At 39.6% G+C, this 13,847-nt stretch overlaps 1 protein-coding gene across 5 annotated transcripts in view; it reads left to right on the top strand.

The window, feature by feature from the left end:
- Nucleotides 1-13,847, top strand: part of LOC113500948 (peroxidasin homolog) — a 231,512-nt gene that overhangs the window by 199,143 nt on the left and 18,522 nt on the right. For 3 of the 5 annotated variants that reach the window (XM_026881896.1, XM_026881895.1, XM_026881894.1), the window contains exons 4-5: nucleotides 10,925-11,135; nucleotides 12,256-12,294. In XM_026881896.1, coding sequence (XP_026737697.1) covers nucleotides 10,925-11,135; nucleotides 12,256-12,294 — 250 coding nt within the window. The remainder of the gene's footprint in view (nucleotides 1-10,924; nucleotides 11,136-12,255; nucleotides 12,295-13,847) is intronic. The other 2 variants (XM_026881898.1, XM_026881897.1) reach the window with 1 other exon arrangement.

The raw sequence follows: 13,847 nt of genomic DNA, 5'->3' as shown, positions 1-13,847 counted from the left end.
AACAAAAGGATAGAGATTAATGTCCCGCTGGCCGGCGCCCGCGCCCTCCCCCCGCCTGCACTCACACACGCCACCCCTCCTCTGTCCCCTGGAGCCCGGTGGCCGGTCACCAAGCGGTGGTCATTCCAAGGCCCGTGACGCGGATGGGAGCTGGTAAAAATTAATCTGTATTAAGTATTAGACAATACACTTGCCACACACTTGCGATACACTTACTCCTAGATCGGAAATGGAAAAAAAAATCAGATTTCTGTCTAGGTATAATCATATCACACAAATCTTCTGCCGTGTACCATCTGTTGTACAACACGTAAAGCTCTCAGCACCAACCGCCGCGGCGTAACGAACGCCTCCGTCGTAGTTCCATTAGGAGCACAATTATTGACTGTCAAAGGAGCTGTTCTGATTCGTTAGGCGAACCACTTGCGCGACTCAGACAAAACAATGTTCACATCTACATAATGAAATTGTGACTTTATGAATTTACTAAAAATTTAAGCTTAAAACTACAAAATTCTTGAGCAATTGCAGTTTAATAAGTTTATTTAACTTTTAATAATTATTTATTTATGTACACACAAAGTACAAAGATAAATATAAAAATTAAAATACATTGGGTACAAAGGTACAGCTTATTTCTTAAGAAATTTCTGCCAGCAGACCTGCGACAGGAGATAAAAAAAAGAAACATAGACACAGTGTGTAAACAAATATAGGACAATAAAAATACAACTATATAAAAAATACATACTTATATAAATATATACATATACTTTAAATAAAGTTACATGGACAAGGACATTAGACTATCTTACAGAGACTTACAAATAGACCGACAGATTTGGAGTCACGAATGTTAAGCGGCAGTGCATTCCACAGTCTCGCTGCATGAACGGAGAAGGAGAAGGAGTAGAAGTCAGTGGAGTGGGGTTGAATTTTGAGATTGGATTTAGGATGTGATCTGCAAAGGGCATCAGGAGGGTGAATATAGGAAAAGCGATCACGCAAGTAAGATATAGAAATAATAAATTATGTTTGGATAAGTTACTCCGCTCAGCATATTGCTACTTCTAACAATACTTGATATTATAATATTATCTTAACTCAAATGATACTGCAGCAGTATAGCGGTACATGTTCGTCGTCGCTCCATTAATAAGTATCAGTTAGTCGCCGTGAGTTAATGGAGCTCGTGCTCAGCACGGAGCGCGTCTCCTCGCTAAGTAGATGAGTGCAGTCTGAACACCTCCGACCTTATTATCAGCGGGTTTTAAGAGGTCTGACCTCGTCTAGTGCCGCGGCAGGGACTAGTACCTAGTACTGCTGAAGTGCGCCTAGGACACTAAACCGTATTGAAATATCGTAAAAACATTAACCACCTATTAGGGATAAACTCATAAACATTTTTATTTCAACACTTCTTCTGGCAACTAACACTTTTTTTCCATTGTCATATTATCATTGCTCGTGTGATAACTGATACAGCTCAGATCTTCTTGCTAGCGGAGTGACAGTAGACTGCCTGTGACTGTACTGTACCTACAGGTCAGAATAATCATTGTGGGAGAAAACCGATGCACTAACAATGTCTTTTGTTTTAATTAAATGGAACACAATAGATTATTTTTGACGTTAACAAATAGTAAATAATGTCTTTGATGGTGTTATTTGATTAATTTGTTTACGTTGTTGTAATGAATGTTTCAACTAATAAATAAGCGCCGGCATGATACAAATACGTCAAACGAATATTTATCACAAAAATTAGCCAAAGTACGTAACAAAAGTAATTATGCGAATCAAAGGTATCATAAATGTAAGGCCTTTTAAATTTTAAAACTCATGACTTTGAACTGTTTATAACTTAAAACTTATGAAAAGTAAGTAAGGAACTAACAGAAAAAAATCATTTTTAATAAAACGAACCTTTAGGATCAATGAACATTAGTAAAACAGAGATAAAAAAGTTTAAAACAACATCACAAAAATTATTAAAACCTTGAACAGCAGCTTTCCCAAAACTCTGGTTGATCCCGACAGCAACAATCCATGTCGTAGTAGCGGTTACGATGCGCTGCATCATTTATTTAATTACGTCACACTTTTGCTGCGCTACGGCGTAGCAGCAGCGCTACGAGTCGCAATCAAGCGGTGTTGCGGTCGCTACGCTCAGCGCCAGCCGGCTACGCCTCGCCACAAGTGACTCGCCTTCCATCCCGGAGCTTGCCTTCTCGGATGCTAGAATTGTTTCGTCCCACAATATTGCATTTAAACAAATTTCGGAATGGCATGTACGATGTTAAATATCTAGTTTTTGCCTACCGTTCACAAATTCTTAGATTCAACATGCTTCTGTTTTAGAGCTTTATCAGATGAACTCTATTCAATATTCTGTATTGTAGGCTTTCCTTTTGCTGACGGCAGTCGACCGTAATAAGATTAGTTATTCCACTTGGTAGCAATATTTCAGTGGAAGTCAAGTTTGTTACATATGAGCTATTATTGTTTCTGTAACACTATGTTCCAGTGTTCGTAGCACTTGGGAACTTGTTCCTAATAAATTATCAACTAGTAGTTCTAGACAACTAGCAACATGTTCTGGTCCCCAAAGTCCGTTTGGTTCTTAGCGGGTAACCTCCGCTCTAAATACTTATAATGAAGCGTTTGTAGAGAAGTGATGGACTCCCTTTAGATTCTTTTGCATTCGAATAATAATAAAAATGTTGTCTTTGTTGAAGTGTATCAGCAATAGATATGTACTTCATCTAATAGAATTGTTCAGAACACAAGGCTTTTTTAGGCAATTGCAGGATTATTTGATGTACGCATCCAGTTTATTCATTTAAAGCTAAAATGACATAAACCACGCCGGGGAGAGATAGAACTCTCGGGTACAACAAACTTTACCCTACAAATTAATTGTACACTCATAAATATCCACAACATAATAACAACGTAGCAGTACTACGGCGTAGCAGCTCCGTAGCCAAGCCGTAACAGAGTCGTAGCCCGAAACCGGCCATCTTAGCGGAGTGTAACATGCAAACGAGGCTGTAAACTATTCAGTTATGTGTTTACACTACATTTTGCATGTCCAATGAGCTGCTACAACATTCGTCTCGATACATTGACACCGTCTAAATAGCACATTTATATTCTAAAGCTTACATTTTGACACACTTTTGCGAAGTAAACCGTTTATGACATTGCGTTAAATGTCTGATGATAAGCAAAGTAATCATTTAAAACGAATTGAAAAAATGTTCAGCGGTAACAAAAAATTAAATAAACCTCTTGATTCGGCAAACATCAAACCGAGGGCAACAGAAGCGGAAATAAGTCGCTTAGCGTGGAGCACGGGTCCGCGATACTCTTTTGTTTTTGGGGTTTTCTATTGTGAAGGAAACTTGAAGCCCGCAATTTTCTCAAAGAGGTTTTAGAGTGACAATTTGCGAACATATTTTCGGTAACCCAAAATTAAGCCCCTTTTTGAAAATAATGAATGTTTTAAACATGATTATGATGGTTGATGTTGTTAAATAATTATAATTGAGGATAATTATAATTTTTATTTACTGGAAAGTTATACAATAACTGATAGCAGCAAGTATTCGGCGACACACATTGTAAATGTCATGCTTACTGTTCCTATCGTTCAATTAAATCTGCGGTTTGTTTCAAACCCTTTATGACTTAGCTTAATGAGCTAAGTCTAAAGCTTACAACAAAGAAACAGATTTAACATTACGGGAAGAAATATAGTTAACATCTCTACACAAAAGGGAATGTTGTCTAACAAACAATCACTTAAAGTTCTGATCACGCAGTATTCGTATCAGGTCCGTTATCTATGGCTAATTTACACCGACGTCAGTTCCACGCGCCGCAAACATTGTGTACGCCTGTGTCGCGGTCATAACCGCTATGTTATGCGTTATGTGTGAGGACGAGTGTCGGGACACATTGAGAGTGTTCGAGATCTCCGATACCCGCGCGTCTTATCAGCGGACTCGGGGCCGCCCCTATCAAATCACAAGTTTTAATCTTTTAAGACGTACACGCGCTGCGTGCTCCGTAGCTCGGAACTTCTTAGATAGCGCTCTTGTTTCAACTGAAAGCCTCCTATGGCATCGGTATTTAAGTATACCCTTCGTGGCCACCGTAGCGAAATAATTTTGATTTAACAAGTGAACAAACATTATCCTTTCTTTTGAAGTCATATATGTAAAGGTTCTCATTTTAACAATATAAATGAGATTCATAAGCTGATAATAGAAATATATAATAACTGAAATATATTCATCAAGTGATGCAAAAACACTAATCGTGTAAATAATTTGTCACTGCCGTCCAACAAAGCACAATTCACGTCATACTTATTTCCCCTGAGTAAAGTTCCCGCGCGAGCCGAGCATGCAACCAACAGTCATAGTTAACATCGATGAATGACGTCACGCATAGTTGGTGAAGGTTCCCAGTGAGCGGTGAGGAGCTGTCCTCCGGCGAAGCGTAATCACTGTCGGGAATGTCATGCAAATACTTGGGAGCCGTTAGCAAGCCAGGAATTAGTGGCATGTAAACTAAATGAAAGTGGTGGTCGGAAGGCGGTGCGGGTGTGCGGGGAGTGGGGGCGGACCTGCCCCTCCCTCGCAGTGCGGCCCCCGCCCCGCTCCCAGCGCTCGAGCTCCCGCCCAGCTCTCCGTGATGTGGCACTGAATTTACTGAAAGCGACCACCAGCAGCGCCCCGTGCCGCCAACTAGCGTTGGAGCTGTACCTCATGCGAGCTCCGACTCACACCCACACCGAACGCCTCGCCGTACACTCCCCAGCTACGTACCTCTTAATGGTACTTATCTTAACTTACCAAATTTCTTAAACAAAGCTTACAAGACCTCCACTCATATCGCTCAGGGGAAAAACAAGCTGATTGTTATGTTTGCAAGTTATTATAACGAAATAACAGCATTATCCTTATAACCATAACATCATTTTGTTGCTGAAAAGCATAACTAATGTAAGAGGCAATATTCATAAATACACATAAAAGTAAAATATACCACGCTTTTACTTGATGATTAAACTAATTAATATAAAGGTGAAACTTACACAAACTTATTTACTGATACAGAGTTATGTGTACACACTGTACTTACTGATATTGTGATGCTGCGAGCAATGAAATCGCGGAGTAAAATCTCGGAGATAAAGTTACAGACATAGAAGGTTGCTATTAGTATAATTATTTTATAAAAACTAAGCCCTATAGTGAAACATGTTAATTCCTATACAATAACTGGCCAGACAAGTAGTTCTGTAAGAATTTACAACAGCCGTCCTCCATCCGAAGACACTCGCGAGAAGGAATTCGAGTTCGCTCGACAAAGTTTTTATCTTGGAGCCGTATCTGTTGAGAATAATAAACGAATGGTGACAAACATCTGCACATCTACACAGATGTGTGAGGTGTGTGTATACAGTACTGTCTTAGTATTCGGAGCGGCTCTGCGTCGCGAGGACATCACGCCGCGCTCCTCGGGGACTCGCCAGGTTTACAGCTCAATGTCCGGCTCTACAATAACACAGGATTTTATTTGAAAATAGAACCAGCAGGTAGTACGTCGTTTCAAATGATGTAATTATGAGGAAATATGAGTTAAAACTTCATCCGAAATGACCATTTTCTTTTGTTTTGTTTTACAAATTAAACTTCCAGAACTAAAAACATGAGTAAGTAGTAAAAAGCTAACGACACATGCATTGGTTTCGTCTAGCTTGCTAAGTAGATCGACACTTCTCATCTCATTTATATACATTGGTGTCGTCAGCGAGACCGATATTAGGTTTATGTTACCCGCATATCGAAAACTGAAACCGAGTGCTTGCGTCACAAATCTTCAGGAACGCATCCACAAAGCTCCGCAGTATCCAGCCAGAACTATAAGCCGATCATTAGTGTGATACCCGCTCGACGCCCGCTCTCCGCGCGCTCGGCACTGCTCGACACGTGCTCCCCCCCCCCGCACATGTCCTCGTCGCCGACGAACATTGGATTTGAATAAAACGGTGTCCTTTCGTTTCCTTCCCTTTAGTTTCGCAAGTTAAATCAAGGGTTTTCGGACGTCACACGGTGTAGAATATCGCCTGCGTTTGCAGTGATTATTTTTTTGAAGTATAATATGATAACTTGTACTACATAACTTGACTATACTTGGAGATTAAAATTTTCTGCGGTTATACTACTTTTTTTGCCTACTCTACTCTTATGTTTTTTATATAGATATGTTAACGAAAATAAGCATAAGAATGATAAAATGTACGTAGAACAAGAATCAATACGGGGACCATTTGAGCCTAACAGATCGCTTAACTAACTGTGCTGCCCGTGGGTAGTCCTGGCGGCCTGATTACATGAATAAATAATTATCGAAGGTATAAACATATTCCTAAAATAAAACTAGCCATTCATTTTTTTAAGTTACAATTTGCGAACTATATCCAAATGCATTCCAATAACGTCAGGATCTAGTATCAAAAGTATTTTGTAATTCCGACTATTCTTTATGGAGCAGTAATGAATGTATCGATAATCGATTAGTATCGATATATCCTGTAACATTGTAACAGTAGGTACAGCCGGCAGAACTTATCAAGTCGAACTCTATTGACACTTATTGGGAGTAAAGCGCTAGACAACGTGACACGTACACAAGGGAATACTAATTTATTGTACGAACGAAACAAATTAAATACGCAAACAAATTATAATAGGGGTGAATTTCCCGGACCCAAAAATTGCGTGGCATCGATGAAATCGGTACTAAAAAGCATTGTTATAATGTTCTAACATTTTTTTTTAGGTAGATGATATAAAAACCTATCTGTAGCACTAAATATTTTATTAATAGAATCAATAGGTTTTCCAAAAAAAAAGTTAAGCCACATAATCTTTCATCGCCGTGTTTGTCCACACGTCACCTTGATGTATTAAATACATCATTGATCAAAAATGTATCGTTATTTATATTAAAACTTAGTTTTATTTAATTCGTGAATAGTTAAAGTATTGTCTCCGAATATATTTATTCAAATATTTAAACAATACAACATATAGTTAATAAAAAACTGTTTGTCCCAGAACTAGCTTTCATCGCCATGTCCTAAACATATTTGAGAATATTGCATATTCTAACGTTTTGTGTCGCTCCCGTTGTGCGTTAAACGTTGCATATAAGTAACGTCGAAAGGCTCGACAAGGAACGACGTGTGTACGTGCCTGCGTTTTCGAGCTATAATTAAAAGTATTCGATTTTTTTGGTACTGGACATTTTTTCTTTCATCGCCATGGACAGGTCTAACTTCTATTTCAATAAGTTTTTAATCTCGATTGAGCATTCAATACAATGCCATTTATATTTAGTTTATTTGTAAAGTGTTCATTACTGTGAATTATTACCAGTTTTTTAGTAAATTGAATTATATCCCTTGATTTTCATCGCCGTGCTTTCATTGCCGTGGTTTCCGTGGACAAAATTTGCTATGGTAATGAAAAAAAATACACGGGAATGAAAAAAACATCATCGCCGTGCCTTGTAAAACAGTTTCCTTTCATTGCCGTGGCCACGTGTTTCATTTCCGTGGCTTATGTTTTCATCGCCACTGGACAGGGATGTATCTATTTATAGTTATATTATAAAAATAATATCATGTGTAACTGGATTTTAACGTATTATATTCTATTATTATTGCGTATAAATTAATAGTATTTTTTTTTTTCAATTATTAACTTTGTCATTTAAAAATTCTTGTACACTATACGAGTAATAACATTTCATTGCCATGGACGCATGTTTCATTGCCGTGCATGCATGTTTCATCGCCGTGGCAAGGAATTTTCAATCTTGTATATCTCGTTAGTTTTTTAAGCTATCTGCTAGATATTAAGCAAAACTGCAAATCTGATCTTAAACTTGAGTAAACACTATTTTATCTTGTTCTAAAGTTGAAGAATAAAAAATCCACGGAAATGAAGATTTTATTGGACCTGTTGAAATTCACCCATAGATGTGTGATACGTCCATTTTCCATTTGCTATTTAAATATACGCCTGAATTATAGAGAGGTTATTGACTCTGCAGAGCCCTCAGTGTGTCTGCTATAAATACGATTGTCCAATGTTGAAGAAAGCTGACCTTATTTAGTGCAGCGCTCGGTTGACGAATCATGTTTTAAATACGTTTAGCCGAACCTTTCCCCTAATAACGAGATGTATGAGTTCCGCTTTAGTTTGTTTCAGACTATATATATATATATATGTTGTATTGCCATTTCATTATTATAATTTATTATGTACGAGTAATATGAATACAAAACAGATCAAATGTATTTCCGAGTACGTGGAACGCAGGATGTTATAAGATGGTAGATTATTATGAGAATACATTCTTTTATGTTGTTTCTTCTTACTCTATTAAATACACCTTGAACTTACTTTAAGCTGTTGCTATCTCTCTCCCCTTAAGCATATTTATAAGAAAATCGCTAGATTCCGTACAGTGTATCTCTTCTTGCGACTTCGAAGTGCGCACTAGGTCCAGGTCGCGCGCTATGTCACAAATCTGTCGAAACAACGTGCCACATAACATATGAAACTCGGGTTCTTACGCAGGAGGTACATTATCAGTGCGCGGTGAGTTAGATGAGAGCTCGGGTCGGACTCAAGCACGCCTTAACTTATTACTAACATAACTTAGTCTGAAGGGAGGGCCGACAGCTCAACCCTTTGGAAATCAACTGCCGCGCGCGCAGCGGCATGTCCTTATATTTAATGAAGTCACCTTACATGTAACCACGCCGAGTCCCTCTCGCGTGCGTCTCAACACTTTAAATAGGTGAAAACCTGACAGACTGCGTACTTAAACAACAAGCCATATTACCTGTCGATTGATTAGTTGTCTTGTTTATTTAGATTATTAATGAATAAGTGTTATAACAGAATCAGCGTCTGTAATATACGAAGATTAAGTTCAACTAGCCCAGAAATCACAGAACCTTATTTTGTATCCTCGCTACTTTTAACCCGAAATGACGTGACCCTACCCGATACAAACCCATGAGCCGTGTAACCGAAATAATTGAAGAACAATTTAACGCTTTTCAGTTATAAATACCTGAAGCTTAGCTTTCAGCAGCCGACAACTACACGCGGCTAATAAGCACAGCGTTTGTAATCCCCGGACTAGGCGAGCCGCCGAGTGTCCGGGGCAGGGCGCGTCGACACCAGCCGCACGGAACTAACGTCCGCCGCGTTACAGATTACGTACAAATGTATAACATCAGATTAGAGGACCAAGCGCGACTAATATTGACGCGAGTAACTTTTATATAAGACTGGAAGATTAATGGCCGAGCGACGGCCTTCACACGAAACACTCACAAAACAATGTATTAACAAGTGCTAGCCGCCTCACGCATGAGCTCTCACGATTTGTAGTCTTGAATAATCTCATTAAGGTCCGTAAATGTCTTACTGCTGGATAAAGTTATAAAAGAAGAAGAAATAGATATAAGTTATTTTTAGGTAGTTTCCTACAACTTTCTTATCAGCAATCTCTTTATTTTGTGCAATGAATATCCCAAACCTAAACTTGTGACGTCACGATTCCTTTCAAAAAGGTAGAGAAAATGTTGCGGCGGCCCGCACGGACTTCATAAGTGAACAAAACATTGAATGTAAGGAATCTCCGCGGCTCGCGGACTGCTTGGGAACTCAATCTCTTTCTTGTTTGTTTGTTTGGGAACTTAATAAACATACCGTTGGATATCTGTCGCAGTGTTAGTACATGTTGCAATCATGTATTAGCATAAAACACTAAAATTGAACTTACTTCTCTCTACTTACTTAACTTAGTCTTTGAACTAATATGATATTTCGAAGTGAAAAGCAATAATAATAATAATCTGAATTTAAGTTGCCATTGGAAAGCAACTGAAATTCACTTTTGCTTGTTTAAAATTATCATTACACTTATTTATGCTTCTTGTGCCGGCTCTTTTAACTTGTAATGAGCACATAATATAGTTATAACAGTAGCGTTGATTTACATGAAACTCACCCTAGACAAAACCGTTTCAACATGCCTCACACGCAGGCGCGTGACTTAAAAAGAAAGCTCTCGTAATCATCCGAGGCGGTTCCTAACATAGACATTTCTTCAAATAAATGAAGTAAAAAACGTGAACCTTAACGCACCCGAGATAATTAAAGAGCCGAAACCGGTGGCGCTACATGCCGACAGTAAATAAAAGGAATAAGTAATAAAGAGCCGTTCGCAATTTTCATAGAGACTGATTTGCATGCCAATGGGCGCCGCGCCTAAAACAACCGCCGACAAATATTAATGCAAAAAATACTTTAAAAAAGTTCTTCGAGCCTTTGATTCCCGGCCGAGCCCGCACGAACACGCACGATCACGCACGAGTCCGCGAGGGCCCCGCAGCGGGCGAACATTCAATAACGCCGTGAGTGAGCGGTCGGCTCGGTTTCCCCGCGCTCGAGCTTGATAAATGCCGTCACATTGCGCCCTAACTCTTGTTACCTTTGATGAATGTTTATGAACACAACTGAACAGAGCCCCGCTGCCGACGTCGTTAACGATATCTTAACAATTTGATTGTTACACTCCAATAAATAAATGAGTTTCATTTTTGTCTTTTCTTCGAGATGAATGAACATCGTATCAAAATAACAAACGCAAACGTCTTTTTAGTAATTTGTAGAGTTTTGTTTTGTATGAACCCTTTCTATTCTAAATAAACAAAATGTTTATTGAGAGAAGTAAGCACCAAAGGCAAACCAATGGGTACTTAGATACTTTTGAATTGTTTATTAATGGTGTATATTAACGGTAGGCGTGTGTTGCGCAGGTGTCATGGATCCGGCACCGCGACCTGCACATCCTGACGGTGGGCGGCTACACGTACACGTCGGACCAGCGCTTCCAGGCCACGCACTCGCCGCAGACGGACGACTGGACGCTGCACATCAAGTGGGCGCAGCAGCGCGACGCCGGCGTCTACGAGTGCCAGGTCTCCACGCAGCCTGTGCGCTCCTTCTTCGTCACGCTGCACGTAGTCGGTGAGTGCACACTATTGTTACCTACGTATAGAGCAATGCTCTAAGATTTGCATAAATTATAATGGGTCTCGTACCGGTGTCGGTGCCGACGCGTGTCGTTGTCTCACCATGTATGTTACATTTCATCATTCGGCTCGGCTGGATTAGTCTAGTATTTTAGTAGTGTTTGTGTTATCGTGTCACGACGCAGACTCTCCCTGGACTCGCACGCGGCGGCGGAGCGAACAATTTCAACAAACGGCGGCGACTCGAAAACGCGATGCGAAATCGGCACCGAGCCATTGTCACGGAACATTTTAACATATTTATTGGAGCGAATGGGCGTGCTTTGAATTAATCGGGTAGCTTGCGCCCAAACACCAATTTGTTGTAAATCCAGAGATAAAAGCGGGATATTGTATGTCGAAGGCCGCGGCTCAGCGCCGACCATCGAGCTGCGGCACGAACCTTACTAACGAGAGTGAAACACCGAATTCCTAACTTGAACTGAAACAATTTATCATGTTAGGTCGTCATTTAAAAATGCCGAAGAATTAAAACTTTTGTATTTTCATTGATCATATGTTATTCGTCACTGATTGATCTATTATTTTACCATTAATTAAAGAATTTCTGAATAGGTAAAGTCCCGATGACTGAAGATGTTTAAATAGTTCGTTGTTTTATCCTACGATATTTTCGCTCACAAAAACTGAAAATGCAAAGGAATATAAGTATGAAATGAAACGAAAAATCAAACCTAAATCCGAGTGCAATCGTAGCCGAGTGAGCGCGTTAGCTCAGGGTCAGCACCGGTGCATGGCTCTCGCGCTTCACTACCCGCGGGGGGGGGGGTCCAGCCTGGCTGCTGGCCAACGAGACTGCCGCGGCGAGCAATGTGCGATCCTAGTAATAGACTGACGCTACCACTATTGATATTGCAGTACGGGGGGTCAATCATTCAATGAACAAAAATGTGCGTAAAGAAAAAATATAGTAAGGTACTAACTCCCTCTAACACTAACCTGGGAGTCTTCAATAAATATTAAAATTATCATGATTGAAATTCCAATCAATTACTGAAACTCTTTTTTCGTATTAATTACAAGACTTATTAACGTTTGTTATTATACTCCTACAGATTGCGACGAGATCTACCAGCGGATGTTTTCCGACCAAGGTCTGTTGCGCGACCCCCGCGCGAGCTTGTTTGTTTGTGTGCACACCTCACTAACCTCGAATGCGTTGTTTGTCTTCATTAGCGCCGGAAAAACATCGAGCGCGCTATAAAACGTCCATCTGATTTATATACACGGCATGGCAGGCAGACGGCCACTCGCTCCGGCTAGGATGTGATCACAAATGTCACTGGAATACTTCCGACGAGAATGTTTTCACAAACAAAACAACTCATTATCTCGATTTTAATAAATAATTTGACATTTCAAAATCTCCATCTCCTTTGTGCGTAAATATTCAGAGTTGCTGAGGATTAATCCCCCGAGGCTCCGACATCTCCAATATTTTATAATTCTGCCTGGAAATAGCAATTCTTTGGGTTGAATGGCCTACAACAACACGCAATCCCGGAGTTATACCTAACCGCTTGTGGAATTTAACTGAATAATATCAGACAAGAGTTGGATATTTGCCTAAAAAAATCTAATAATCCGTGAAATAAATTTCCTTAAAATATCGGATACATTTTATTTAATCGCGTGAACAAAACATGTAGATGAAGATGTGATGTGTGACGCCACTTATCAGTGCCATAATAATTCCTGCCTCTATACGTCCTGTGTGGTGAAGGTTTGGGCCTTGATCACCACGCGGACACTGCGGGTTGGCGATTTCAGAATTCAATATTCGGAATCAATTTTTTCTCAGGATGTCACCGCTTATGAGTGGTTTGTTAGGATATCAAGGATAATATCAAGTCACATTGGTACTTTGCCTGTGTTGGGTACGAACCTGCACCTCGTGCATACAACTCCATACTACAACGATTTTTTTTAAATCTATGTTTTTTTTTAATATCATTTAATGATCAGTCGATTAAACAATTTATTAGGTATAGTGTGCTATCTAGCAAGATGTGGTTTTATATGTAGACACAACGCGTGATCCCGCTAACCTGTGTGCTGTGTCTCGCGCGGCGTGTGTCACTGTTACTAACCGAGTGCCGTGTCTCACCACTAATACAAACCTCTCTAATGGTCCATAATTATAATACTCATGGCATAACGTTGATTTAACTGTTGATTACATGACAACCTTGACTTGTTTGTGTTTTTTAATTAGTAATAAGCTACTTGATTGAAAAGCCTAATTGGAAAATAATGAAGTGGAGAAGAAGAGCAAAGCTTACCCCACCAACATGTGGGAGACACAGCTGGGAAGAGAGAGAGAACGTCAAATAGATTTTCAAAAATAGTGCCTTTTTACGTCGACTCTACCCAGTTTGGAATGAGCGGAAATGAGTGTCAGACTTTTACTGATATTGCAAACCATCGTACTTTTTCCAAATCGTGTAAACAAAAGATGAAGAAGGTAGACGGTAATTTGAAATCTCGTGTGTTGTACTTTACTAGAGGGCGATTTCACTAGACCCACTGTGGTTACCCTCAGGTAGGTGTTATCTTCAATAGTCATTATTACTGATGTGATTGAAAATAATTATGTAATGTTTTTAGAAATCTATCGAATGGACTTTAATCAGATTATTTTAATCTC

Source organism: Trichoplusia ni, chromosome 15 (assembly GCF_003590095.1).
Source record: "Trichoplusia ni isolate ovarian cell line Hi5 chromosome 15, tn1, whole genome shotgun sequence".
Taxonomy (NCBI): domain Eukaryota; kingdom Metazoa; phylum Arthropoda; class Insecta; order Lepidoptera; family Noctuidae; genus Trichoplusia; species Trichoplusia ni.
Note: the sequence above shows the minus strand (reverse complement) of the source record. Positions and strands in the feature narration are given on the sequence as shown.